We start from the raw sequence: 27139 nt of genomic DNA, 5'->3' as shown, positions 1-27139 counted from the left end.
TTTGTTATTTACATAATAATGTAAATAACCTAATAATGATCCTTATTGCTGTTTTAGAGGAGCGCTGCTTCAAAGGATAGCTGCAGATTATACAGGACAAATAAAATGTTCACGTTGTCTTCCCAACAGTTTCACTGGATGGCCAGGAAGCGTTCACGATGTCTTCTCCGGCGCTGATAATTGGCGTCTGTCTTGTGTCAGTGACGTAAAAGACGTATTTAATGCGACCTGACCATCAAACAGCAGTCGCTTTCTAAAACATCAGATACGTGTCGGATTCAGCACCACATACGAAAGTGACCCAGATCAGATTTGAAAATATGGGATTTGTGCCGTTCACACTGTCACCATGATGGGATAGATGGTCGCAGAGGGTCAAAAACATCGGATTTGATGCGCTTTCGCCTGCAGTGTGAACGCAGCCTCTCCAATGAGTGAGCTCCTCCCTCTGTCTGGAAGGCACAGCCCCGCCACTCTTCAAAGGAGACTCGTTTCTGACACGTATGTCTTATTTCAGCCTCGTTCTTTTAGAGCTTGTGACCGACGGTTGGAACTGTCTGTCAGTTCCACTCATCCCTAACGCGGGAACAAGTTCCCCAACCTGAAGGGGAACAATTCAGGGGTTTCTTGGCTGGGCACATCTAGGAATAGCACATGGTTCCCTCCTCCTGTGGGCTCACCCTCCACAGGAGGGCCGTAGGGGTTTGGTGCTTACTTGATTGGGTGGCAGGCAGAGGACCTGGCCCTCCAGTCCACGGCCTCCAAAACTGGCTTGTGGTTTGTTAATCACTATATAACTTGTTTTAAAATGATGCATGGTAAAGTCAGAGATTCTCTGAGGTTACTGGCTTCTTAGTGTGTCACTCCATCCTCACACACACACACACACACAGCCGCCAAGGCCATCTTTGCCCGAACAGGCTGCTCTGTACAGAGTCTCGGTGAGGTCCTTTTTATCAGAATCATGTCATAGATTATATTTTCTTATTAGTTGTAATGGTCGAACTTATAACTGATTATCTTCTGATCAGTTTCTAAGCTGTTAAGCATGATTAACTTTGACCACAATCACATTTATATTATGATTCTGTGTTGAGGAAATACAACCATAACGACGGGCTGGAGACAGGTTTCTTATCTTTCACATCCTGATCTGCCAGGGTCGAATCATCCTCCATCATTACTCATTCAGCATATCAGTAAGACTCTGATTAATATTTTGGTTATTAGAGATGATTTACGGTATTAAAGAACATGTAAACTCTTGTTTTAGCACGATTATTTCAATCAAACACTGTTTTCACCAAACAAAGTCACGTCCTCCATCAGCGGGTGGTTTTCATATCGACCTCTGATGTGTTTTCAGACAGTGATCATATCCTAGAGACCTGTTTCTGTGGAAAGAGTGGGTATCTCATCATTTTGGGAGCATTGCCACTGCGTGTAGATGTGTAGAACAGTTTTCACGCACTCGTCTTCTTACCAGGACATACGGTTGTGTTTGCCGACCAGTCAGGGATGAATGCCTCTGGACACGTCATGCTGGGAACCATGGATGTTCATCATCAGTGGACAAAAGTAATGCAGCTGTGGCTGTCCTGCTGGCATGTATAGTCTCTGTGCTGCCTTTCGTTTTCTGACCCCTGCTGTGTGCCTCCAGCTTTTTGAGCAGCTGCCTGGTTATCATAGCCTGCAGCAGCAGACACACTGGCTGAAGGAGAGGATCAGCCTCCTCCTGGGTGGAACCCAAGTGGTGCACATGGACAGACTGGGACCAGTTCAGCCCATAGCTGAGCACTACAGTTCCCTAAACACCTTCCACAAACGTCTCATGTCCCACCACCTTCGTCTGCACCCCAGGAGTCTGCAGGGCCTCACCATGTTGCTGGAAAAGTACGAAACCCTTTTAACCACTGACCATCACAAGCACGTGCAGTTTATTTAATGTTTGTGTCTCTTCCAGTGACCGCTCCAACCCCAGTCTTCATGAGATGGGACACTTCGTTATTCCCATCAAATGTGATCTTCCTACACTACAGGTCTTCCTTCAGAACCAGGCCCCTGAAGCCCGACGGCGCATCCAACGCAAAAACCAGTGAGTGTGACGTAGTCTGTCTGTTTGCATGCTGTCTTTCTTTGGGGGGGTGGGAGGGGTCTTTTTATAGTTTATATCATATTTAGTATTTTTCCTCTCTTACGAGATGCTAGCATGTTTGCAGAAACAATTTCAAAAACGTTGTCAAGCAACAATCATAAGTGATTTTGCTCCTGCCAGCAGTAATACGATTTACAGCTGGAACTCCATGAAGGCCGATTTATGGGGCAGCACGTACCCAGCACTGCCTCTGTGATAGAACCCCCACACGCCTACATCCATGACTGCTTTATACAATGTGACCACCACACCTACAACTGCCCAAGTTTAACTAGACGGTGTTGATTGAAATTACTAGTTTTTATTTTTAGTCTATTCAGTCGCTGTGTTTACTGTTAGAATTTGAGATCTTGTTGTCAACTTGCTCAATCAATCAGAATCAGAATACTTTAGGATTGCTCCAGTAAAGTAACATTAACAAAAACCAACTAGACTGTTTATCAACACAATATGTTAAGATCAGAGGATAGCACAATATATGCAAGTCACCAAGTAATAAATGTCAAGAATATTAGAGTAGAAAGAGTGTGTGTAAAAAGGGTGAAACTATTGCAGTGTTCACAGTGTGTTGGATGGAGGAGTTGTACGGGGAGACGGCCACGGGCAGGAATGACTTCCTGTGTCGTTCAGTGGTGCATCATGGGTAATCTCAGTCTCTCACTGAGCGTGCTCGTTTGACTAGCCAGTACGTCATGCAGTGGGTGGGAGGTGTTATCCATGATTGTCTTTATCCTGGACACCACCCTAGGAGAGTCCAGCTCCGTCCCCACAGCATTACTGGCCTTGTGATCAGTTTATCGAGTCTGTTGGCATCTGCGACCCTCAGCCTGCTCCCCCAGCATGCAACAGCATAGAGGATCGCACTGACCACAACAGACTCGTAGAAAATCCTGAGCATTTTCTGGCAGATGTTGAAGGACCTCAGTCGCCTCAAAAAATAGAGACGACTCTGGCCCTTCCTGTAAAGTGCTGTGGTGTTTTTAGCCCAGTCCAGTTTATTGTCAATGTGTACTCCAAGGTATTTATAGTCCTCCACAATGTCCACACTGACCCCCTGGATTGAAACAGGGGTCAAGTGTTTCCTGGTCTTCCTGAAGTCCACGATCAGTTCCTTGGTCTTTGCCACGTTGAGCTGCAGATGATTCTGCTCACACCACGTGACAAAGGAGTCGACCACAGCCCGGTACTCTGTCTCATCATCCCTGCTGATGCATCCAACCACCGCAGAGTCATCAGAAAACTTCTGAAGATGGCAGGTCTCTGTGCAGTGGCTGAAGTCTGTGGTGTAGAGGGTGAAGAGGAAGGGGGAGAGGACAGTCCCCTGTGGTGCCCCTGTGTTGCTGATCACCTTGTCAGACACACACTGTGGGAGACGTACATATTGTGGTCTTCCTGTCAGGTAATCAACAATCCAGGACACCAGAGAAGCATCCACCTGCATCGCTGCTAACTTATCACCCAGAGTTCATTATAGGAACCCAATCATGGTAACACTAATACAAACGAATACAACAACATGAGGACAAAAGATACTGAGGCTGCGTTCACACTGCAGGCGAAAGCGCATCAAATCCATTTTTTGACCCTCTGCGACCCATATCCCATCATGGTGTGACAGTGTGAACGGCACAAATCCGATATTTTCAAATCCGATCCTGGGTCACTTTCGTATGTGGTGCTGAATCCGATACATATCTGATGTTTTAGAAAGCGACTGCTGTTTGATGGTCACGTCGCATTAAATCCGTCTTTTACGTCACTGACACAAGACAGACGCCAATTATCAGCGCCGGAGAAGACATCGCGAACGCTTCCTGGCCATCCAGTGAAACTGCTGGGACGACAACGTTGGAGAAACGTGAACATTTTATTTGTCCTGTATAATCTGCAGATTCTGACAGAAACCTGCAGCTAGAAGCAGCGCTCCTCTAAAACAGCAACAAGGATCATTATTAGGTTATTTACATTATTATGTAAATAACAAAATAACTTAAAGCAAAAATTGGGAAACGTAAAGTCTGAAGTCTTTATATTAAGGCCATCAGTCACACATACTGTTGCTCTGGGTCTAAACAGAGCGCGTTGTGTGTGACGTCTTCTTTTGCACATGCGCCGCTTTGAGCGTTCACACTAGAGCACGTTTGCTGTCGCATTTTATTTGTAGTGTGAACGAGCAGACAAAAACATCGGATTTGATCAAAAAATCTGAATTGAGCATCAAGACCTGCAGAGTGAACGCAGCCTGAGAGTTTTTCTATCTGGTGCTTATTAAGAATCCTGTTTGTCTGTATGTTGACTTTGTCACCTGCCTGTTTGTGTGCAGACTGCAGGCAGAGGAGGAGGCCGTGGTGAAGCTGTGTCTTGAGACTCTGTCTCTGAGGAGCTTGTCTAAGGAGCCCAGTGTCAGCCCTGCCCAGATGATTCAATGCTGTGAAAGACTGTTGGAGCAGCGCTCCCCCCACATGCAAGGCCTCCAGATCTGTGTTTCTCACTTCTACTCTGTCATGCAAGATGGAGACCTGTGTGTCCCCTGGGACTGGAAGAGCTGACCTCCAGATTTACACGTTTTTGTCGGTCCATGTGTGACAACTACTTTTAGACATTGATACTGTTCAGCAGAAATAAGCACATTTACCAGGACATCACACAGACGTTTTTCTGCAAATGCTTTGTCAAGGAAATGTTCAGAGAACTTTAAGAGCACAAGTGAAGGATACCTGTACAGCCTGCAATGTTCACATGCGACCGGGCTACACTTCAAAGTGATGTGTGACAAACGTGTGACTTGTAGTGTAGACGTGGCTTAAAGCACAGAATTGTCAAAGTTGTAACTATTTATTGCAATGAGTATGAAAAGTGATTTTTCACTTTGTAGAAATGTGAAGTCAGTGTGGAAAACGTTTCACAGGAGTCCAATAAAAACCTCTGTATATCCACCCTGCTTTTAACATGTCAATCATCAGCAAGTGTGAAAGAAAAACCTCTTCTCTGTTTAAAAAACCAAACGACAACAACAACAACCAAATGTAGGTTTGTGAAATTGCATCTGGTCACACAGGACACACAAACCTGCAGGACACCGGCCCTCGAGGCCTGCAGTTGGACACCCTGTCAGCACAGTGATGGACCTGGGCATCTGGTATTAGCTCACTCAGCAGGACGATGATCCCAAGACAAGAGCTAAGCTGTTGCAATGACTCAGAGAAAATGACTTGCTGATGAAGGTGGCTCTACAGGCTTGAATCATGGGGTGTGCAAACTTTTGTCTTTTGATTCAGTTAGTGGGGTTAGCTTATTCGGTGACTCCAAACTGCCCACAGGTCTGAATGTGAGTGTGATTGGTTGAGTCTCTGTGTTAGCCCAGGTCAGATTGACAGCCTGAGCAGGGCTGTGATAGGCTCCAGTCCACCTGCAACCCTGATAGGTGGAGGAGAATGGATGGATAACCCTGATTCACTATAATGAGATAAACTGGGAGTCAGACCAGTCCAACCTTCTGTGCTGTGTGGTGCAGACAGAGGACTAAGTGGAACTGGGCGGCTTCTTCAGTGGGTGGAGCTGTTGGGGGACTGTTGGGCGTTTCAGACGTGTGAAGCTATAAAGACGATGACTCTCATCATTCTAATTGAACTTGACCTTTATTCAAACAAAAAGATTTCACAGTGGAATTTTAATTCTGACTCGTATTTGACAAAAAACATTAGTTAACTCCTTAGAATTGGTGTTTCTTCATTGATTTCTCATAAAATTTGTCTTCTTGTCAAAATGACAAATAAATTCTGCTTCTGAACACAAACTGTTGAACTGTTGAACCTTTATTGGACCCACTGAGCTGTACCTGTACACAGAACAAAATTAGGTAAATTCTTGAGTTTTGGAGCTTTGAAACTTTCCTTAGCAGCAATGTGACTATAAATGATCAACAATGATGAGGAGGAATTTGTGAGGACATGGAGGGACCTCTGCAGGCAGGACAGGAGTCTGAAAACCTCAGTTTTCTTCTTTGCACCCCTCGACAGGTGGGTGGCAAAGCCACCGGGGCTGGGTATCGTCCCTGGTTTCTAGAATCGATTCGATTCGATTTGAATCTGGGAAATTTTGCCTCAGACAGTCAGAAATATTATAATTCAGATCAGTAAAGAGATTTTCCTGTTCTGGGACTTTATAAAAATATTCTGCAGTCGATCAAAAACAAAAGAAAACCATTAACATATGAACATCACCTCTGACGTTACAGAAGTTTGATTAGAGACACGGCGTTTTGCATTTTGCATAATTTTAAAAAGTTTACATTTGTTCAGTATTGAACACAGACCAGGGCCTACTCTGTGACTCCCAGCACTCTCTGGAATAATCAGGACGCTGCAGCTACCAAACGTGTGCATCACACTACACTTTTGTTTTTCTTTCTTTAAATATAGGATATAATTTACAGGGTAATAAAGAATTGGTTTTGGTTTAGAATTAATTAATTTATACAGTCACACAATACTGTAAAGCAAGTGTGCACATGTCAGCTTACACTGCTATTTGTATGATTTAATCTTTCTCTGTTTTCTGCGTTACGTCAGTGGCAGCTGGTTGATGAGCTAGGAGGTGGAAAAGGGGGCGGAGCAAGCCTATATGGAGACCTGCAAATTGGGTCATACTACTACTCTGGATCATGGGGGGTAAATGGAATTTGTTATGTTAGTTTCAGTTAGGTTTTTGTGTGTTCTTTTTGTGTCTTTGTAGGCTGATCAGACATTATTTAAGTCTCCTTTAGAAGGTCAGTTTGTTTGTGTTAGTATTGTTTGTTGCCAGCTTTTGAGTCCAGTTCTGTTACTTGACCTCTTTTATGGACCTGAGATTTAGATTCATGTATAATTTAACCAAAGTTTGGGTTTTTTGCGTTAAATAAAAAACCTTTTTTTGGACTAACCGGTGGCAGACTTTCATTTACTGCTCAGTCCATCAGGAATACAATCAATTCAGTGTTGAACATATTATATTTACTTTATTACCAAAGTGTGATAGACTCTAGTCTCCAGAAGTACATTAGCTGTTACTAGCTAATTTCAAAATTACTGTTGGGTCAGGAGATGCAGCCTAACAATCCTGTTCTTACAGTTCTGGGGTCTCTCAGCATCAGACACATCACACACCAGTGATCTCAGTGAAAGTAAAAGAAAAAGATTTTCACCTTCATTTCTGTCAAATGAGGAATAAAATATAAATAGTAATTTCTTCTGTTTTGGCTTCCTGTTAAATCCAGAATTCAAAATCCTGCTCCTCACATACAAGGTCTTAAATAATCAGGCCCCATCTTATCTTAATGACCTTGTAGTACCATATCACCCTATTAGAGCACTTGGCTCTCGCTCTGCAGGCCTACTTGTTGTTCCTAGAGTATTTAAAGTAGAATGGGAGGCAGAGCCTTCAGTTTTCAGGCCCCTCTTCTGTGGAACCAGCTTCCAGTTTGGATTCAGGAGACAGACACTATCTCTACTTTCAAGATTAGGCTTCAAACTTTCCTTTTTGCTAAAGCATATAGTTAGGGCTGGACCAGGTGACCCTGAATCCTCCCTTAGTTATGCTGCAATAGGTGCAGGCTGCTGGGGATTCCCATGATGCACTGGGTGTTTCTTAGACACCTCTCTGCATCTCACCCAGTACTGTGTACATGTTCATGTACCGGGTTAATGTCCAAACACACATTTTTCAAAATTAAACAACTTTTTGTTGTAGGTTTTGTCATTACATCTGCCACCATGGACAATAATCCAAAGTTATTTTTCCTTCACTCACAGTTGACCTCACAAAGTCATGCTGTCAACATGTTTACAGCCAACGCCATGGCACCCTGGTTATGTTCATAAACCTTTGGCGGCGCACAAATATCTTAGTCCATTGGTCTTCAGTTGGTTGAGTACTGTGAAAGTTTACTGACTATAAAACTCATGTGGCCACATAGATCAGACGGCCCACTGCCTCTCTGTGTACTTCCGTTTTTGCTCACAAGGTGTCAGCCTAGCATTGCAGTCCTGCATGTTGAACCTTTCACGTATTTCTTCCACATATTGTTTCTGTGACATTTTTACACATTTATCACTCAGGTCAAAATCTGTTCCAATGAAATGTCTCAGTTTACCCAAATCCTTCATTTTGAATTTCGCTGCCAGCATTTTCTTCACACCAGTTGGTTCACTTTGTCGCTGGCAGCAATGATCAGGTCATCTACCCTTACTATGAAAACCTTCACCTTCTTATTTCCTGCCATCTTTGTGCAAACACAATGGTCAGCAGGATTCTGCACAAAGTTTCTCTCACTCAGATATTCATGTTCCGATTTCTGCCTGATTGTTTTCACCATTTTTAATTTGTGTCAGATTTCACGTCATAACCCTGTGATTGTATCATGAATACCTCACAATCCATCGGTGCGTGTAGATAGGCAGCTTTAACATCCATCTCATGTGAAACGATGTTTTCTTGTGCTGCCTTTTGCACCAACGCCCTGATACTAGTCAGGTTAGCAGCAGGGGAAAATGTTTCTTCATAATCTACGCCCATCGTCTGACTCTATCCTTTAGCAACATTTCGTGCCTTGTATTGTTCTGATCCGTGTTTATGACTGCGTGCACCCATCTACCCCCCACTGTGTTCTCACCCTCAGGCAAAGTGGTTAAAGGAAATGTGTTGTTTTGTCCTCTTCCATTGCACTGACCCTTTGCTCTGAGTTTGGGGCATGTTAGTGAATACTAGATCACAATCCTCCCTCTCAGTAACATATTCACTTAACTATCCAGGCTTGTTCCTCACGCTCGAGGGTATTTTGCAGCCTCACAGTTGATGTCACTCTCCTGTGACCGGCTGCTCATCTCAGACATGGTTACTGGGATCTGATCCAGAGTATCTCACATCAGTATTTTCTCTGGTCTTGCTGCGCCTGTGTGTTGTACTTTCATTCCTAACAACACTGCACCTGATGGCTCAGTAACCAGAGGCCTGAAGGGACTAAAAAATCTTATATTACAACATAAGCAAACTGCTTTTACATGTAACGAACATTTCTGTTTAATTACATTTGAAATAATAGTAATAACAGTAGTGTTTGTTTTACACTTTCTTGACAGTTCTCTTTTACGCTGCGTCCACGACAGGTGATTTTGAACACGCAGCTGTTTCGTCCACGTAAACGGCGTTTCGAATCACCGAAAACTGAGATTTTTTTTTAAAACTCCTTTTTTGCGTTTACGTGTGGACGAGGAATACAGAGTTCATCACACACCGTCAGAGGTATGCGCCTTTTTCCACGTCACGCTGTGGCCACGTTATTGTTTACATGAGGATGAATTGCAGAATGCAGATAGAGACAAAATACTGTTAATCTGACTTCTCAGTTTTAACGCTTCTACACACAGCAGTTACTGTCCCTCCATTTACAAAGGCAGAGGCGTCACGATGTGATTATTTTACTGTAGTTGTTTTTTCTGTGTAATAATATTCAACATTGCTATCAATACTTTTCAAAAAATGCCTCTCTGTGCAAAATGGGTTTAAACACAAAATCGTGGCAGGATCAGCCTGATGTTATTTGTATCCAGCTGTAACTTTACTGTATAAAGAGCAAACATCTCCAACATGTCAGGAGCAGTTAGTCATTACAACAAGAATGTTATTAATTAATAAAATCTGCATTTGTAAATTCATTTTTGAATTCCACTTTAATTACAAAAAGCATTTTGTAATAGACTTGAGATATGACTGCGCTCTGCTGTTTCTGATGACTCCGGTTAATTCTATAAGACATGCTGTGGAAGTAAATACAAACAACGACAGTTTGGTCTGCATTTATTCAAACCCCACAGACTTATATAGTCAAGTCTGCAAGTTTATGAACAGTGAGATTTGTTTTGGGCCCAAATTATTCTACACATCATCAGAATGAAAGTTATTGGCCATGTTTGCATAGCCCTTTTTAAAAATATGCTTTCATGGCATTATTGTGTGTGGGGTGGTGGTCAGGGCTATCCAGACTGACAAGTGGGACACTGAATGTCACCTCTCCAGTGGGGAGGGAGCCTGAGATGGTCTGAATTGGAGTCTGCAATGTTTGAAAAAATGTCTTAAATAAGTTGGTGTAGCAAAGAATATGATTGTTTGCTTGCAGGACTGCAGGAGAGATGAGTCCTCCTTCACAGGTCAGTGAAGGTGGTCGCCTGCAGGTTCAAGCTCATTGCATCTCCAACCCACATCCACTGCCACTGTACTGAAGGGAAGACAAAGACTTTCCTCTGCACTCACATTTGGATCACCTCGATCCATGACAGTCATTCAGGCAGTAATGCCTGGAAACAAGCATCCTTACAATATTACATCATACCAGCCTCTGTGTTTGAATGCAACACAATGTGTTGTTTAAACTAGAGACTGAACAATAAATACATTTCACTTTGATTATATCAGTAATGTAACTACAAAACAAAGTTGTGGTGGGCCTAAACTTAGCTTCAGAATAATTAAATCTGAGACTGATGATGGTAATTGTTTGTTGTTCAGCTGAACAGTGTCCAGTATGTTGGCTGTTATACTTTATTACATTTGAAAATAAGAGTTGGGCTGATTTTAACTCCACTACAAGAAGTGTTGTTAATTATTCTTTAAGGGTCACATTTGCATTCAGTGTTATATTAATATAAGTGTTGTACTAGAAATGTCAAGGATGACAAAACGAAATGTGGTTTAAAAAACAAAAAAACAAATTGCTTTTTAATTTAGTAGAAGGTTAACGTTTGTCAGCGGGTAAATCATCAGTACTGCACAGTCGGAAACATCCAGTTATTCTTAGGACGGCATACGTGCAATGAATAAGTTGTCCTAACAGTCATCTTAAGCAAGCTCTACTTAGTCTTTGAGTTCTGGGAACTAATTTGATTTTGCAGTGCTTTACAATATAAAGTGCTACAATATTTGCACATGACTCTAAAATCCGTGCTATGAAGCTGTTTCTAAGATCACAACCTGATTTAAAAACATGATCTAAAATAAACTTTGTTAGCTATGAAATAACTCTGAGATATTAGGAGAATATGCCAAAAGAGAGATCACAGGATGGCAGGAATGTGCTGTAACACCAGCTCTTCCTGTTTCATTGGATCAGTAACACAGAATAAATGCCTGTGACAGAGGAGTCCGCTGCTGCTTCCCCGTGATACATGCAGACTCGGGTCAGGGCTGCTAGCCTCTGTGCTCATCAGTGTCATGGGACTAATTTTTAATCATTATCCACAAAATACCAGATTAAATATTTTATTTATCAACATTACATGATCAGGCATAAACACAATGAACAAAGTTTTTATTTAGAAAAATTACACACTGTAAGAAAAACAGATTTTCAAAGCATAACATAGTAATCAAGAGAACGTGTTGACTCTTCAGTTGTGTGTATGATCTTCCAGGCTCGTGGTGGTTTCAAGTCTAGTACTTTATTTCTTTTTGAGAATTTAACAGAGTAACAGAGGCCAGGACTCTTTGCACACCTGAGCAAAGGTACAGAATGCTCTTCAGAAGCGCTACTGCTAAAAAGACAAGCGTGATCAATCTGTAAAGGACAATTTTGTGAAAGACAAAATTTATAATCATTACAATGCAGGCTATACAGATTCCCTCAAATTTACTCTTTTTACAGCCTGAAATTGTGAAATATGCAGATCTAGTGAAATTGCAGAGAGCACAAATGTAATTCAGACTGAAAAATAATAAATCAGGAAATACTCAAAGTATTTTTTTTCCCTGAAAGTAGGAAGTTATGTATCTGCATGCTAAATGTTGGAAAAATGTTTGTGTTTCAGTGCGTGGAGTGAAACTGTGCAACAGCTGAAGCAGTTTAAAGAAGTCTTCACGTGACATAAAGATGCTGAATTTCAGTAAATGTCTCGTTTATTTAGTTTCTGTGCATATTCAGAATTTTTTATTAACATCTGTTTTGTGAATGACTTGTAGGAACAAGCTAATGTACGAACTATATTCTATGCAATCTGGAGTATGTTTGTTGTTATTATTTAAGTTTATAACAACAAGGAAGCTGGATAAATAATTAGAGATGACTTAAGGAGAAGAGGTGGTGTTAGAGAAGCATGCACTTATTCCCACTCTTGGTTGGATTTGTAAACTCAATCAGGAAAGGTGCGATATGTTAGTTTGCTTCATTTTGTACAGTTTTTTCTTTTGTAGTGTATAGTTTTATTTGATTTTTTTCTTGTTTTTCATACAAGTATATTGATAAGATAAGGTAAACCTTAATTGGTCCAACACGTGGGAAATTTGTTTGGTTATTTTTTACATGATCAACATAAACTAAATAAAACAAAACAAAAAACAAAACGTGTGTCACTGAGGTGACGGAGGAGGCGTACAGAGCGTTCGTGGATGACGGTGAAAGGTCCACGTCTGTCATGGACGTTGATGTGGTGCCAGAGAACAACTGACAACAAGCTGAGCTATGAGACCAACAGAGGCTGCACACAAGAAGGCATGAGCAGGATCTATTTCTGAGATCCATGATGGAGAGCTTCTGTGGAGCACAGAGCACTGCTGTGGTCTGGGAGAGCAACTCTGAAGCTGGGGACACCTCAGACTAGGATCTTTGCAGTGCAAGTGTCTTCAGAGGGCTGTTGTTGCAGTTTAGTGCAATACTTCATTCAGCAGCTCTTGTTAGGGTTGGTCTGCCTACAGCCTGCACCCTCTTCTATAGCAGGAATCCTTTACCGCATCCAAAAACCTCCTGTGGCCCTCTTCTTTTCCTCTCACTTACAGATTACCCTCTGTTATAACAATACACTATATTTACAGCTGTTACTGTCAGTGTTCAAATGGCACACGGCTGTTTTTTGTGTTTAAATCAAGTTACTCTGAAAATGTAAAGTGAGACATTTTACCCAGCAGTGTCATTTATGAAAGGTCTCAAAAGCATGAAGTCTAAAAGAGGTAGGCAGCATCGGTGGGTGTGTTTGGTTTCAAAGTGGTTATGCTCTTCATGTGCTCCTTCTTTGGTTTAACCAGTGGGGGCAGCGTTGTTATAAAGAGACAGCTGTGGAGGCTTTTTCCTGAGTCAGACTTGCACTGTCAATAAAATCCGTGCTGAGTAGGAACAATCACAATGCAGTGTATTCATTATTTATCACTTCCCTGAACATCTGAATAACAGTTTTCCAGATCAAATGCTGTTTAGTTCATCTCTGTTTCGTGCTCTACATCCATGACGGGTCTCTTCTCTGGTGGAAGGTTCCTGTTTTCCGCTTTCTCCACATACCTCTGCAGGGTGCTGTAATACTGCTCGCTCCTGGAAAACGTGTAGTATGCAGAGATCTCCTCCCAGGCTTTGTGGTTGGGAAACGGGAATGGATCGGGTGCCTTGTTCTCAAAGAAACTCTCCAGGTTTCTCTCAGCCAGTTTGGTGGCATACTCTATAGCAAGGGCATCAAACCGCTCCTTTTCTTTGTCTATGTAGCTTTTCCAAAATTTAAGCTGCAGGTAGCTGACTTGGGAGCGACAGTTTTTGTAGCAGGTACCCAGAAGGCCTACAAAAGCGCCAATAATGATAATGCACCAGCCCAGAATCTGCAGAAACAAATGATGCTGTCAGTTTCAGACTGTCTTTAGGGACGGCAGAGAATTCAGAAGGTGGAAAGGAGAGTTGGGGGATAACTGACACCTTCAGACTGTGTAACACCTGAATACATCACACTGAGATACCTGGAAGCACAAACCTCAATTACTAGAGTAATTTAGTCTCTTAGATTTCTAAGAAGGCCCCAGTTTTTTGTTTGTTTTTGGCAGTGATGCAGTATTTAAATAGTTATGTTCTTCATACTTCCTTTGAACGAAAAGAGAACAGCCTGGCAGTCAGAGCACGCAAACATGAAAAAGCTGGAAGTAAAATGTATTAGTTTGATTTCATTATTTAGACATGCAACATGAAGAACCACAGCAACGGCAATTCAGGACTGCACTTCCATAAAGGACCAATATTCAATTACTAAAAGTTGTCTGGCAGCTAGACACTATTTTAAGTGAAGCAAAATTAAATAAATTAACAAATCGGTCAGTAAGTCTTTAGTTAGAGCAGGCGTGGGCAACTCCAGGCCTCGGGGGCCGGTGTCCTGCAGGTTTTAGATGTGTCAGCTGCTTTAAATGGCTAAATGACCTCCTCGACATGTCCTGAAGTTCTTCAGAGGCCTGCTAATGAACTCATCGTGTGATTCAGGTGTGCTGACCCTGGGTTAGGTCTAAAACCTACACCGGCCCTCGAGGCCTGGAGTGGCCCAGCCCTGAGTTAGAGGATAGTTTTTCATTGTTAACATAATGGTCTAACACAAATGATCAGTCTTTGTGCCTTTTCAGTGATGGCCTGCTGTTTAAACTAGAAACCCCACTACACTCACAACAACCATAACAGACAAACAGCAAAATACTGATCAATCGAACCCCATACTTCAAATTTGTGTGAAAGTCTGTAATGTTGGATCCCAGTCGCCCTCCCGACATCACTATGAAATCTTACCTGAGACTGAGCCCTGAACATCAGCAGCAGCTCCATGCGCTCCTCGCTAGACAGTTTAGAGCGGTCGCAGGGCACCCGGGCCAGCTCCTCACGACACTTCAATGTCTTGTTTTTGCAGAAGAGATCGACCACCAGACTATCATCAAGACCACTAACAGCACACTCATAAAAGGTTCCATTGAGCAGAGCCACACAGAGCCACATTATAGGAGCCACACAGGCCCCGGTGAAAATACTCAGGAACACCCTAAGACAGCCGAAACAGTTTCCACGGGGGCAAAGCTTCATGGGATTGAGGCAGCACCCAGTGTAGAGCCTCCAAAAGCGGGTACTGGAGAAAATACCAAAGATCAGCAGCACTGCAGCTGGTCCCAGCAGAAATGTCACGCCATAAGCAAAGTTCTGGTCGTGGTTGCAGGGACACTGAAAGGAGACCATGGAGAAAATTCGTTCCCCGCCTATAGTCAGCAGAGCCATGAAACTGTAGCCAATTGTGGTTTTCTGATTCACGAGGAAACGCAAGATACTCTGGAAGTTATCCATGATGTCGGCCAATAAATCCGAGTGGAACAGCAGAGAGCTAAAAGTGAAAGAGCCAAGTGTCAGTGTGGAGTCACTTCCTTTGTGCTGTTTTCCACAGCCAGACCAAACTCATCTGCCAAGCCTGGATGTGCCCCTCCCTTTGGCATTCTATCTTCTCTGCAGGCCCCTCCTTCAGTGAGGCTGCACTTCCTCCCAACCACTTCCCCTTTTATTACCATATCTATTCCATCTCCAGAGAAGAGTCGATACTAAAAAGAAAGGTGAAAAAGTTCAACTCTGCTTTCTTCTCTTTTACCATCCCTCTTTACTCCCCCCTCCCCCCACCCCAGCACCAGCATAGGTGAGTCAGTCATGGAGAAAAATCCTGTTAGTTCAGTTACTCTGGTTGTCTTTTAACTATTATGCAATCCAGACTGTAACCTGAAACTATCTGAGGAGCAAAAACATGACAGAACATGCAAAGTGGGAAGACACACAGTACACAACAGCAACACAAGAGCAGGTTATTAGAGCGCACACCAGCGGCGTCTGTAGCAGAGAGACAGTCAGCGCTTAGCGTGCGGGGAAGTGCAAACATCTATGTGGTGTGTCTGTTCCTGTCCCACAGGACTGAAGCTTGCAGTGCATTAATGCTGCACTCTGACAAATCTGTCCATGTGTAAAACACATCAACAGTTCCTACAGCTCACATTTGTGTTTCGAAAATGAGTGTTAACTAAGTGTCAGATGAAAAACCTGCCCTGGACTGATGTTCGTATGTCTACATCTTTGTCAGTGATGTGAATTAAACATGAAACCCATCAAGTAAACCAAGGTGTGATCTGTCTGTGCAGACAGGAAATGTGGTGTCAGAGTGGTGTGACTGTTGCTAGCCTGTAGGCATTCTGCATACAAACATTAGCCCAGTGCAGGTTTCTCATTAGGTTTCATTTACATCACTGATCTGTTTTAGTCAAGCTATGAAGTGCCCTCTCATTCGGTTCTATTTTACTCTGTGAAGCTTGTTTATAAAGGTATAATTCATGAAAATGCAAATTAATTCATAACTCTGGATTTTTTTGCTCATTGTTCCGTCTTTCACTGTTCAAATAAACCTACCACTCAAGTTATAGACTGGTCGTTTCTTTACTAGTTATTTTTAATAATTATTTCCCTGACTGTAGGTTTTAAAATATTTAGGTTTTCATTCATTTTTGGGGGCTACTGAAATAATAGAAAATGTTCAGATCCACCTACTTTGAGATTGCAGGCAGCACCCAGTGTGAGCAAAAGCATACATTACATACATTATATTACTCACCCGTCCAAATCATTGAATTCAGGTGTTCTAATCCCTTTTATACACAGATGTATAAAATCAAGCACACAGGCAAGTCGGCCACAAAGGTAGGCCACGTAGCATCACAGAGTGGGGTTCAGTGGATGGTGACACCCATAGTGTGCAGAGTCAGTCCCTACAGACCTCCAAACCTCATGTGGCTTGATGATTGCTTGATGGAAGAAGTTTCCATGGCCGAGCTGCATCACATCTCCAATAATGCGATGCGCAGGACGCAGCGGTGTAAAGCACTTGACTGTAGAGCAGTGGAAGTTTTGTAGAGTGACAAATCAGACTAATCCAATCGTGTCTGGGAGCTGCTGGGAGTACTTGTCTGACTTCATTGTGCCACCAGTGTAAAGTTTGGTGCAGGGTGAAGTATGATGTGCGGTCTTTTTCAGGATTTGGGTGCAGGCCCTTAGTTGCAATGAAAGGAACTCCTAACGGTTCAACATACCAAGAAACTTTGGACAATATCACACAAAGTTCCCACAAAATTGGGAAAGTCTGGGAATATCCCCCTCCTGTTGCCTGTTAAAGACATGAATGAGTGAGCCTGGTGTGGAAGACGTTGACTGGCCTGCACAGAGTTCTGGCCTCAACACTTTGAAATACCTTTGGCATGAAACAGAATAGAGACTGCGAGCCACACAGTCTCATCCAACATCAGTATTTGACCTCACAAATGCAGTTCAGGAAGCCGGAGAAAAATTCCCATAGACACACTCCTACACCTTGTGGGAAGCCTTCCCAGAAGAGTTGAAGCTGTTATAGCTGCAGAGAGTAGGACGACATCATATTAAAGCCATGGATTCATATGCAAAGAAAGAAGACGAGCAAATATATCTGGTAATATAGGAAACTCCAGAAAAACCATCATTCAGCTTCTAATTTATAAGTTTCCCAAAACATTAAACTTTTTAAAGCAATCTATTGTGTATTTGGATAGAAAGAATGTTTAAAGCCACATGCGACCTAATCGACCTCCAACTCTGACTACTTCCACATACTTTCAGCTGCAGGAACTATTCAAACTTTAAAATGTTCCCAATTGAACTATTGAACTTGTATTCATCTGTATTCTTGTCTTTTCCGATTCAGTTTCATGCTTATTTTCAACTTTATTCAGAGAGGGTTGCACAGGATGTTTGTGAGTATAGTGGGGGCGTCAGAACATCCATCTAAAAGATTTCTCTTTCAGTTGCTGCTGAATTCATCTTCTTTCAAACAATGTGTCAATAAATGTAAACTGATCTGTGTGAATCCGAGTAGAGGGAGTATCTTCTAATTGGTACATGGTATCCGGTTGTTCAGTCTGACGTCACTAGCCGTGTCTGGGCCTAAACTCCGCTGCAGGTCCATATATCAAACGATCACTATGGCATTACTGAGAGTTGAAAAACTGTCTAAAGTCTTTCATCTTTAATAAAATGATCAGCGTTCTGCTCTACCAGGTGTAACAATTGAGTTTAACATCCAGGCATCCATGAAAACGGAATTTATGACATTTAACGGAGTTAGAAGTTAGCAGGGAGTTAGCTCGCTAGCTTCTATCTAAATACATATATAGCATGTCCTGACTGAGGGTTTTGAAACAAATTAAAACGTACAGCTCTGCTTATCACTTCCAACATAAATGAAGACAGAAAACTAAACAGCAGTGACGTTTGTAGGGTTACTGAAGTTGGGCTAGCTGGTATATAATGATGTGCTACGTGACCGCTAGCGACACAGCTATGTTAGCATAATATAAACAAGCTAACTTTTTTTCCACTCGATAAAAGTTAACGTGAGTGTTCTCGGTGGTCAGGAACAAATGTAATCGCATGGCAGGATGCTGTAAAAGGACCAAACTTCAGCCAGGAGAACAACTGAGATAATCCATCCACAATACGAGGTTAGTCATTCATATACTGCTGCATGGGCTGGGCTGTAGTTACATCCTAAGGTTTTAAAAACTGAGCTTAAATAAATGATTAGCGGTAATAAAAGCCGAGGGAGGTCAACAGTGATCACTGACTGTTTTAGGAGCTTTTTGAGATCAAATAGAAGAAAATACAAAACATTAAACATGTTAACAACACAAAAGCCATATTAAACGCAGACTACTTTAGCCCGGAAGTAGGATTCGTCACGTCATCACTGAACAACCGGATAGACAGCCCCTTCATCCTGACACTCTCAGTGCCTAATAAATAACTGAGCTCCATATATACTGGATCAGAGGTCAGTCTACAAAGGTGCATTATGAAACCCACGGGTCACGATCCTTCTGATGACTAGCAGCCGCTAATCAATGCTGCGTGACTTCACAAACACGTTGAGCCTGAGTGCTCAGTCACTCAGTAGCAAACTAACAAACACTTGGTCCTTCAGTGCCTGTAAAAACATGAACTTCTGCAAATTAAGCCACTACCCTTTGTGCTTTGACAGCAACAGGAAATAAATCACAGTTTCAGTTAGCTGGTCCACGTGCATTTGCAGGACTTGGGATGGGTACCGAGACAGTTTACGGTGAGACAAACAGTGACAACACAAGGACGTGTGAGTTGTGTGTCCAGGACTCCAATATTTACAAAACACAAAGTTCAACGAGTTTTCTTCACAGAGGAAAACTCTCAGCTGATGTCCATCAACCATCCTCGGTTCTCTGACTGTTTCACATGTGGGATTTACAACAAAGTTCAAGCTTTAAAATCACTTTATTACATTTCCTTCTCTTCTGTGTTGTACTTAACATCTTTTATTGTTAATTCCATCACATATGAACATTCAGTCACAAATGAATTCTTCATGTTTCACTCAGTTAATACTGTTTTACTTCAGTTACATTTTCACTCACTTTTTGTCTTCAAAACTTCTTTTTTCAGTCATAATATACTCAGCTTAATTTCTTTTATTAAATCATATATTAAAATACTGTCTCTGAATATTTGTTTATTGTTCTGACCAAGCACTACAGCCCTCAGATTCTCACTGGTACAACGAACCCCACCACAGAAGCACATACAACACAAACCCATCACAGGAAAAGGTCAGATATTAATTACTCAAACTGCATTTCTCATCCATCATATTAATTAGACTTACTTTGATTATATCTTTGATTAAGAATAAAGCTGATTTACTATTAGTAAAAGCACATATAGAGAAACTTTGTTCAAACACGTTGTGTCACTGTAACCTTAAGAGGCTGGATGTTAAGACCTTTTACTCTCGCCGTTGTAATCAGAGGTAAACTTTTAATCCCACATTTCTCAACAAAATAATCAGTGCAAAGGAAACCTTTGCCTGTTCTCGTTCATACGACTTCTATAAAACAACGGTGCCAGAACACACTGTGGCCATGAAAGATGAATGTTTCATGGCCACAGTGCAGTTGTAGTTTTAATGTGACGGAGATCTGATGTCACGTTGTTAAGGAGAGACAAGCTTAACACATTGATTCAACTCCTGCATCAGATCTACATCATAACGTCACATTTCACTGCATGTTGTACTTGAATACCTACATGGAAAAGATCTATAAATCTTCTAAAGTTTGTATGTGTCGTGTGTGAATCTTGTATGAAAAGCATACAAGAGTGAAAACTTGAAAAATTATATAAATGAAACTTGTATGTTTTGGATACTAAAACAATAAATGAAAGTGGCCACTTTCATGAGTTAATCACATAAGCCTTCTATGATTCACTATTTGAAGTAGGCCACATCTGATGCAAGTCTTTTATAAGTTTTTTCTATTTCTTTACCATATGGGTAACTATGCACCAGAACCCCATTTAGCTCTGCGTTGCAACCTTCAACATAACCTGATGTACACTTCCTGAGAAATTTAACTACACATCTGCTCGATGCATACCACAACAACTCGAACGGCATGGAAGATTGCAGGCTAGGGAAAAAACATGTTTCTGGTTACTACCTAAGTTAGGACATAAATTTCTTGCAGCCGTCCTTTTATGTTTACAGTGATACAAAGTGTTAGAGTAGAGTTCATCTGCTTTTTCTCTTCTTTAAACTTCTGCAGGACGGTCAAAGCAAAGAGGTTATTAACAGAATATAGGAGGTACTGTGGGAACGCAGTGGGGTAAATGCAGACACACAAACTTCACACAGGATGAAAGACTCGGGAGGATCAGACAGATTCTCCTGAGTCTGCAAACAGAACATGGAATTAAAAACTAAAGACTGACATGACAAAGGAAATACAAAATAATAAAAAGTTGCTGCACACTATCCTTCACTGTGCCACTTTATGCAACTACAATATTAAGCATACAAATGATTATTTCATGCATATTTCATTTATTCTTCAAAATTACGAAGTTAAGAGCATTTCTAGAGCTTCTCTACTTCACACCTTTTACAGTTTAATGTGGGTAGTCTGTGACTCACAGTGGCATTCTCCCATCATCTACAAAACTAAGAACAGCTGGGTTATCTTCTACAGACTCGTTTGACTTGACTGAACTCATCCTCATCATCCCGTTGTCAGTCTCCTGGCAGTTCTCCACATATCGGTGCAAAGTGCTGTAGTAGGTATCTTTGGAGGTGAACTTGTAGAGAGAGGAGATCTTCTCCCAGTCTCGGTTGGATGGTGTGATGACATTTTCAGGTGGTATCTTTTCAAAGAAGGTCTTTAGGTTTCTCTCAGCAAACGCTTTGGCGTGCTTAGCCGTATAGGAATCAAGTAGATTGCTCTCCTCATGCACATACGCCTTCCAGAACTGCAGCTGCAGGTAGCTAATAGGGGAGGAGCACCGAGCCACACAGGTGAACACCAGGTTTGTCAACATGATGAGAGTGATGAGCATCCAACCGAGAATCTACGGACAGTATTTATAGTAAATAGTAAACAGGTAATAGAGGTAATAAAAGCAGTTTAACCGTTTAGTCACACACCAGGAAATGAAAGTCAAAAAAAATAACAAGGGAACAACGTTTCTGAAGTTCTTTAGGTCAACGGCTACAAATGAAAACAGAACACTGGTACATTTTGTCATTAAATATCAGTATCACATTTCTATGTGTATTGTGTTTATACTGTTACACTTTTAATTCACTGATAAGCACAAAACACACTCATGAACTCAACATGATCCACTAAACTCATCATGCAAACCATGTGATCCAGTAAAATGATGATCAGACTAATTATCCCATGAATGTATCAACTTAACCATGATCTTCCAGACTAATCGTGTAATAAAAGTCTCAACCTGCTGAAATGGTGAATTGACTGGTTCTACTGTAGCACATTCCTCCTCTAGCTGAACACAACATATACAACTTACTGTACTGTCTTACATCCACACACATTCATACTTTAATGGAAGCATCAGAGAGCCGCTTGGTTTAGTATCTTGCCCGAGAATATTTGGCACGCAGATTGGAGCAGCCAGGGATCGGAACAAAAACCATCTGTTAAGTGGAAGAAGTGGCTACAGCCATCCCATGATCATCCAAACTTTGTTATACAGACAAATTACCATCCAGACTTATCCATGAAAACATCATCAAACTGTTATCCTCCATCTATCCATTTGGGTGGAAGGTTGGGGGTCACGGATGATTTTCACCCACCCCAGGTGCACTTTTGTGCAGCCCTACATCACCTAACTGCATGTTGCTGGAAGCACATGATGACAGCAGAGTTCACCCAGAATGGGAGAACTGTGAAAACAATTCAAAGATTAATTATTTACTAAATGTTTGTGGTGTGAAATAAACCGCAATGGCGCAAAATATGGGTGTGTGTGGTTAGAGGATGTGTGCGTGCAGGGGGCGCGGGGGGGGGGAACATTTTTTTTGTAAAACAAAGGGGACCACTGCTGTAAAGTTTGGGAACCACTGTGCTAAATGAAGCTCATAACACTGGCCACACAGAGGCTAACAGTAGAACACAGACAGATTTCGACACATAGTCAGTGTTTCTCTGTGTGAGCACTCTGAGCCAGCAACATGTACCTGCACTATACTGAACACAAAACAACACAGCGCAGGGTTGAACTAGCTTTGTTAACTAGAAAAGTTTAATGACTAGATTTACTCATCACTCCTAATGTCACAGTTTGCAGAGTGTGAGGAGTGGACCCAGGTGCAGACATTATCAAACTCAACTGATGATGAGCCGTTTATTAAAGCAGACAGAACAGTACAAAATAAAAAGGCGAAAACAATGCAAGCTAAGCACTAACCTAAACAGGGTAAACTAGAAAGGAAACATGAACCATGAAGAACCCTGGCAAGTAGAAAACACAAAGAAACTCTAAACATGGCAACGTGGTGAGGAAAACCTGAAAGCAGGACATGGCATGGGAAAGACTGAATGAGAAGGCACAGACTAAATACACACAGGAGGCTAACGAGAGAAGTGGGACCACACGGGGGAACAGCTGACACACAAGAACATAACGACGTCACAGTGGAAGAGTAAAACTAAACACAACGAACACAGGAACACCAGACCTCTTCAAAATAAAACAGGAAACATAAGACACCGACATGAAACACATGAAGGGCAAGGGAGACTTAACAGGGGTGGAAGGCGCAAGGGAATCTAATAACAAACTATAACAACCTAGGCATGATAAAAATGAACTTAGAAAACCCGAAGGACTTAAACATAACCCATAAACTAAAACTCAAAACGCTGGGTCAAAAGACCCAGGATCGTGACACCTACAGAACTAAATACACCCAGGTCAATATTTAAACACTTCAATGACTTACTCTTGATATTAAGGGTGCAGAAAAGCAGTTCTGCAACTGGTAGCTCTGAGGATTTGTTAGCTTAACAACCTTCTGCTCCCAAACTGTTCCCACTTGCTTTGATTTGAACTTTTCCCGGGTTGTGGAGCGTAGGGTGACCATATTTTGATTTCCAATGAAGAGGACACTTGGCCCAGTCATGAAGAACTTTAATAATATGCTTTTACAAGTCAAAAAGGGCAAAAAATAACTTAAAAACCTCTGGAATTAAATAATGGTACAGAAATAAGGCCTCATATAAGAAAACTTATCAGTACCAGGACAGTACGAGGGAAATAACTTTTGCAGTCGTCTGAAAAGCTGCAGTTGCACTTTGGCATCTTTTTAAAATCACCAGGCTGCTGCGCACTGTCTGTCTGTGAGCGCAGAACAACTCACAAAGCTGCAGCTCGGGCATGACGTCACACATGTGGGTCCTCTGTAGGACACCCGGACATTTTCATCAATCTCGAACATCCTCCCAGACATCCTCCCAGAACGTGAAAAGAGGACGGTTGGTCACCCTAGTGGAGCATGTGCAGTAGTTAGCAAGGAAGGAGTTGCAGTTTTGAAGTAAATACTTCTGATGCTTGTGCTGTTGTCAGTCAGCAAGCTGTCGAGAAGAGTGAAGTACAAAGAGCCGAACGGAAACTGAATGAGTGCACTGCAGCCACTGTCTATGGTTTTCATGCTGTATTTATTATTATTTATTTAAGCAAATACAAGTAATCTGCAATAAATTACAGGTAGTAATGAAATAAACTACTAACTCTTTTACGTACACATCTACACGGGTATTTTTGAACACGCAGCTGTTTCGTCCACGTAAACAGTGTTTCGAATCACCGAGAACTGAGTTCGTCACGCAATGTCAGAGGTATGCGCCTTTTTCCACGTCACGCTGTGGCCACGTTATTGTTTACATGGGATGAATTGCAGAATAGCAGATAGAGACAAAATACTGTTAATCTGACTGTCTGCAGGTTTACACGCAGTTACTGTCCCTCCATTTACAAAGGCAGAGGCGTCACGGTGGGATTATTTTACGTGTAGTTGTTTTTTTTTGTGTAATAATATTCAACATTGCTATCAAATCAAAAAAATCCTCTCTGTGCAAAATGGGTTTAAACACATAAACAGCTGTTGGATCCTGTTTGTCTGTGATTTGAAGAGCCCAGCGCTGCTCCTGACGCAGGGGAAACCAGTCCTGCAGGGAGACCTACCTCAGCACCTGCGCAGGTGAAGCCAAAGGGAAGATTTGCTTCACCAGATTTTCTTTGGCTTAGAATGAAGTTGGTTTGGAAACATATTCAGCGACGCTTCATCTCCTGCTTTGCGCTTCTGTCGACGCCGTTTGTTTTTTTTCCTCCCTTTTCACACCGCGCCCCCCCTGCCATGGCTCTGCACCCCCCCACCCCCAGGGGGCGGGGAAGGTCTGATTTAGCAGATGTTAGCCAGTCCTCAGCTAACAACTGTTAGCAGGTTTAATTCACCTGACAGATCGCTGCTTTCCACTATCACAGTAGAACTCGTTTCACAAGCTGGGATAGCAGTGCTTTTGTTGTTTTTTGTATAAAACGTCGAGTTAGCACATTAGTTTTGCTGTAGTTATTTTGCCATTATTATTCTCATTGTACAACTGTATAGTGACATTAAAGGCATTCTAGTCTATTCAATATCTAACTGATTGCTTTGTTTAATACATTCCTGTTTTCCCTCCTGTGACTGGTTAATACCACTAAATAACTGAAGCATTTGAAATTCTGTGTGTTACAGTTGAAATATAAGCAGAATTTGACTAAAGGTCAAAGGTCACTCTTTTGAGGATGCCAATGTTCACATTTTGGACAGAGAAGACAGACGGTGTGAAAGAAGCATCTGTGTCCACTGTGAACAGACATCTTATTCTGCTGGGTGTGGTGGGAGGGTTAGCTTACTGCACGGTGTCCTGCAGGTTTTAGACATGTCCTTGATCCAACACAGCTGATTTAAGTGGCTAAATGACCTCCTCAACATGTCCTGAAGTTCTCCAGAGGCCTGGTAATAAACTCATCATGTGATTCAGGAGTGCTGACCCAAGGTGAGATCTAAAACCTGCAGGACACCGGCCCTCGAGGCCTGGAGTTGGACACCCCTGACTATTAAACCCAAGTAAGCAAGTGTCACAGTCATGCAGACTTAGTGTTAGTGTGGAAGACCCAAATGTAGACATGCCAGGGTGTGTCCAACAAAAAATGAGCTGTTTAAGATGCTGAGAAAACGAGAAGTGAAATCTAAACAAACACACACGTGTGTATTTATATCCTTGTGGGGACGCCTAATTGACACAATGCTTTCCCTAGCCGCTTACCCTAACCCTCACACACACACACACACACTCACACACACACACACACACACACACACACACACACACACACACACACACACACACACACACACACACAAAACACCAACCAAACCACAAATCGAATTTCAAAATGATGACTAAAAAACCCCCAAAACCTACAAAACACTGGGTCAAATGAGGTTTGATGGTAAAGCAGATCATAGCAGATTGTATAAACAGGAGCGTAAAGCTCTGAGAGAACATGAACTAACTCCTGAACACAACTGGGAACCACTGCAGAATTAAGTAACACAAATAATAACATTAAAAATATGATAAACAATGCCAATGAAAATCAAAGCATTTACACCGTAGGCATCTCTAGCTGTTCTATTGAGCAAATAACTTTCAGTTTGCTGATAGTTTGTAGATAAAAAACCCAAACAGATCTAAAGAACTCTTTCACATGAGTGTGAAAGCAGCAGAGCATTTTACGTACCTGAGACTCAGCTCGGAGATTAAGCAGAACATCTTCTCTCACAGCCTGAGGTACACTAATGCTTTTCCCACACGGGAACCTGTGCAGCTCCTTCTCACACTGGATCTCAGAGTTCCTATCTCTGCACACGTGTTTGTTGTAAATGCTCACATTGGTACCTGTCATGGCGCACTCGTAGTAGTTTCCATTGAGTAAAGCTACAGCTATCCAAGTAGAAGGCGCAACAAGCGCAAAGGTGCCGATCTGACAGAGGACCACACCAGCGGCAACCAGCTTCTTGCAGCACAAAAGCTTTTCCGAACGCCGGCACAGACCCGTCAGCAGCTTCCACGTTTTCTTACTGAGGATGTAACCCAGCAGCAGCAGAGCCAGAGCTGGCACCAGCAGGAACACTATCCCATAGACAAAGTTCAGCTCGTTGCAGGGACACTTAAATACCACTGCAGAGAATATCTGCTCTCCTCCTGCTGTCAACAGAGCTATCAGGCCAAAACCAAGGTTGGTCTGTTTGCCTGCAATGTTCAGAACAGTCTTAAACTTGTCCATCTTCAACTGCTGCGTAAATAAGCGACTGCTGAGAAAAAACGTCTGTTTCACTTCCAGCTTCAACGTTAGCTGCACCGCTGAGTCCTCTACCACTTCCTCTTTGAAAAATAGCACACGAGATGACAGTGACTGCTCTTCCTGCATTATAGGGCCCCTTGTTTACACCTGCATAAAGATAAGATAAGATGACCTTTATTAGTTTCACAGGTGGGAAATTTGTTTTGTTACAGCAAAAGTGCAAAATTATGTAGCAGAAATTAGAAAACACTGGAGCAGATTTCACCAAATAAAGTGAAAACAAAGCAGGCTCTGTAAGATCCGGCACTGTTGTAACAGGACATAAAAGTCAAACGTTACTTTTGGTTAAAAGGAAATCCCAGTCAGCATATGAGAGTCTACTAAACAGCAATTCCATTTCCACCTTTGCAGAAAGTAATAAAGAACAAGTT

General features: G+C 42.1%; 3 protein-coding genes across 8 annotated transcripts in view; 1 reads left to right on the top strand and 2 right to left on the bottom strand.

The window, feature by feature from the left end:
* The window catches only part of tcaim (T cell activation inhibitor, mitochondrial), a 20496-nt gene extending 15405 nt beyond the window's left edge, over window positions 1–5091 (top strand). For 5 of the 6 annotated variants that reach the window (XM_042216007.1, XM_042216005.1, XM_042216004.1 and 2 more), the window contains 5 exons: window positions 1367–1405; window positions 1487–1578; window positions 1661–1893; window positions 1964–2095; window positions 4479–5091. In XM_042216007.1, the coding sequence (XP_042071941.1) occupies window positions 1367–1405; window positions 1487–1578; window positions 1661–1893; window positions 1964–2095; window positions 4479–4704 (722 nt within the window). In that variant the 3' untranslated portion in view covers window positions 4705–5091. The remainder of the gene's footprint in view (window positions 1–1366; window positions 1406–1486; window positions 1579–1660; window positions 1894–1963; window positions 2096–4478) is intronic. The other variant, XM_042216008.1, reaches the window with a different exon arrangement.
* Window positions 5092–11480: 6389 nt separating this feature from the next.
* Window positions 11481–15501, bottom strand: LOC102305999 (calcium homeostasis modulator protein 5). Its single transcript, XM_005951144.3, has 2 exons — window positions 14703–15501; window positions 11481–13759 (listed from the first exon to the last, which is right to left on the bottom strand). Exons 1-2 carry the CDS (start codon window positions 15243–15245, stop codon window positions 13367–13369), a joined length of 936 nt encoding a protein of 311 aa, XP_005951206.1. The 5' UTR covers window positions 15246–15501; the 3' UTR covers window positions 11481–13366.
* Window positions 15502–19278: 3777 nt separating this feature from the next.
* calhm6 (calcium homeostasis modulator family member 6) lies at window positions 19279–26764 on the bottom strand. The gene is made up of 2 exons (XM_005951143.3): window positions 26145–26764; window positions 19279–21392 (listed from the first exon to the last, which is right to left on the bottom strand). The coding sequence occupies exons 1-2, from the start codon at window positions 26688–26690 to the stop codon at window positions 20958–20960; spliced, it is 981 nt and encodes a 326-aa protein (XP_005951205.1). The 5' UTR covers window positions 26691–26764; the 3' UTR covers window positions 19279–20957.
* Between the last annotated feature and the right edge of the window lie 375 nt (window positions 26765–27139).

Source organism: Haplochromis burtoni, unplaced genomic scaffold (genome assembly GCF_018398535.1).
Source record: "Haplochromis burtoni strain Fernald_Lab_line unplaced genomic scaffold, NCSU_Asbu1 Contig_897, whole genome shotgun sequence".
Taxonomy (NCBI): domain Eukaryota; kingdom Metazoa; phylum Chordata; class Actinopteri; order Cichliformes; family Cichlidae; genus Haplochromis; species Haplochromis burtoni.
This window is presented reverse-complemented; position numbering and strand designations above follow the sequence as displayed.

Coding starts and splice junctions, on each gene's coding strand:
- LOC102305999 (XM_005951144.3), bottom strand. CDS start 15,245: ATGGATAACTTCCAGAGTATCTTGCGTTTCCTCGTGAATCAGAAAACC. Junction 13,760..14,702: donor TGTTCAGGGCTCAGTCTCAG/GTAAGATTTCAT, acceptor TTGTTTCTGCAG/ATTCTGGGCTGGTGCATTAT.
- calhm6 (XM_005951143.3), bottom strand. CDS start 26,690: ATGGACAAGTTTAAGACTGTTCTGAACATTGCAGGCAAACAGACCAAC. Junction 21,393..26,144: donor ATCTCCGAGCTGAGTCTCAG/GTACGTAAAATG, acceptor TACTGTCCGTAG/ATTCTCGGTTGGATGCTCAT.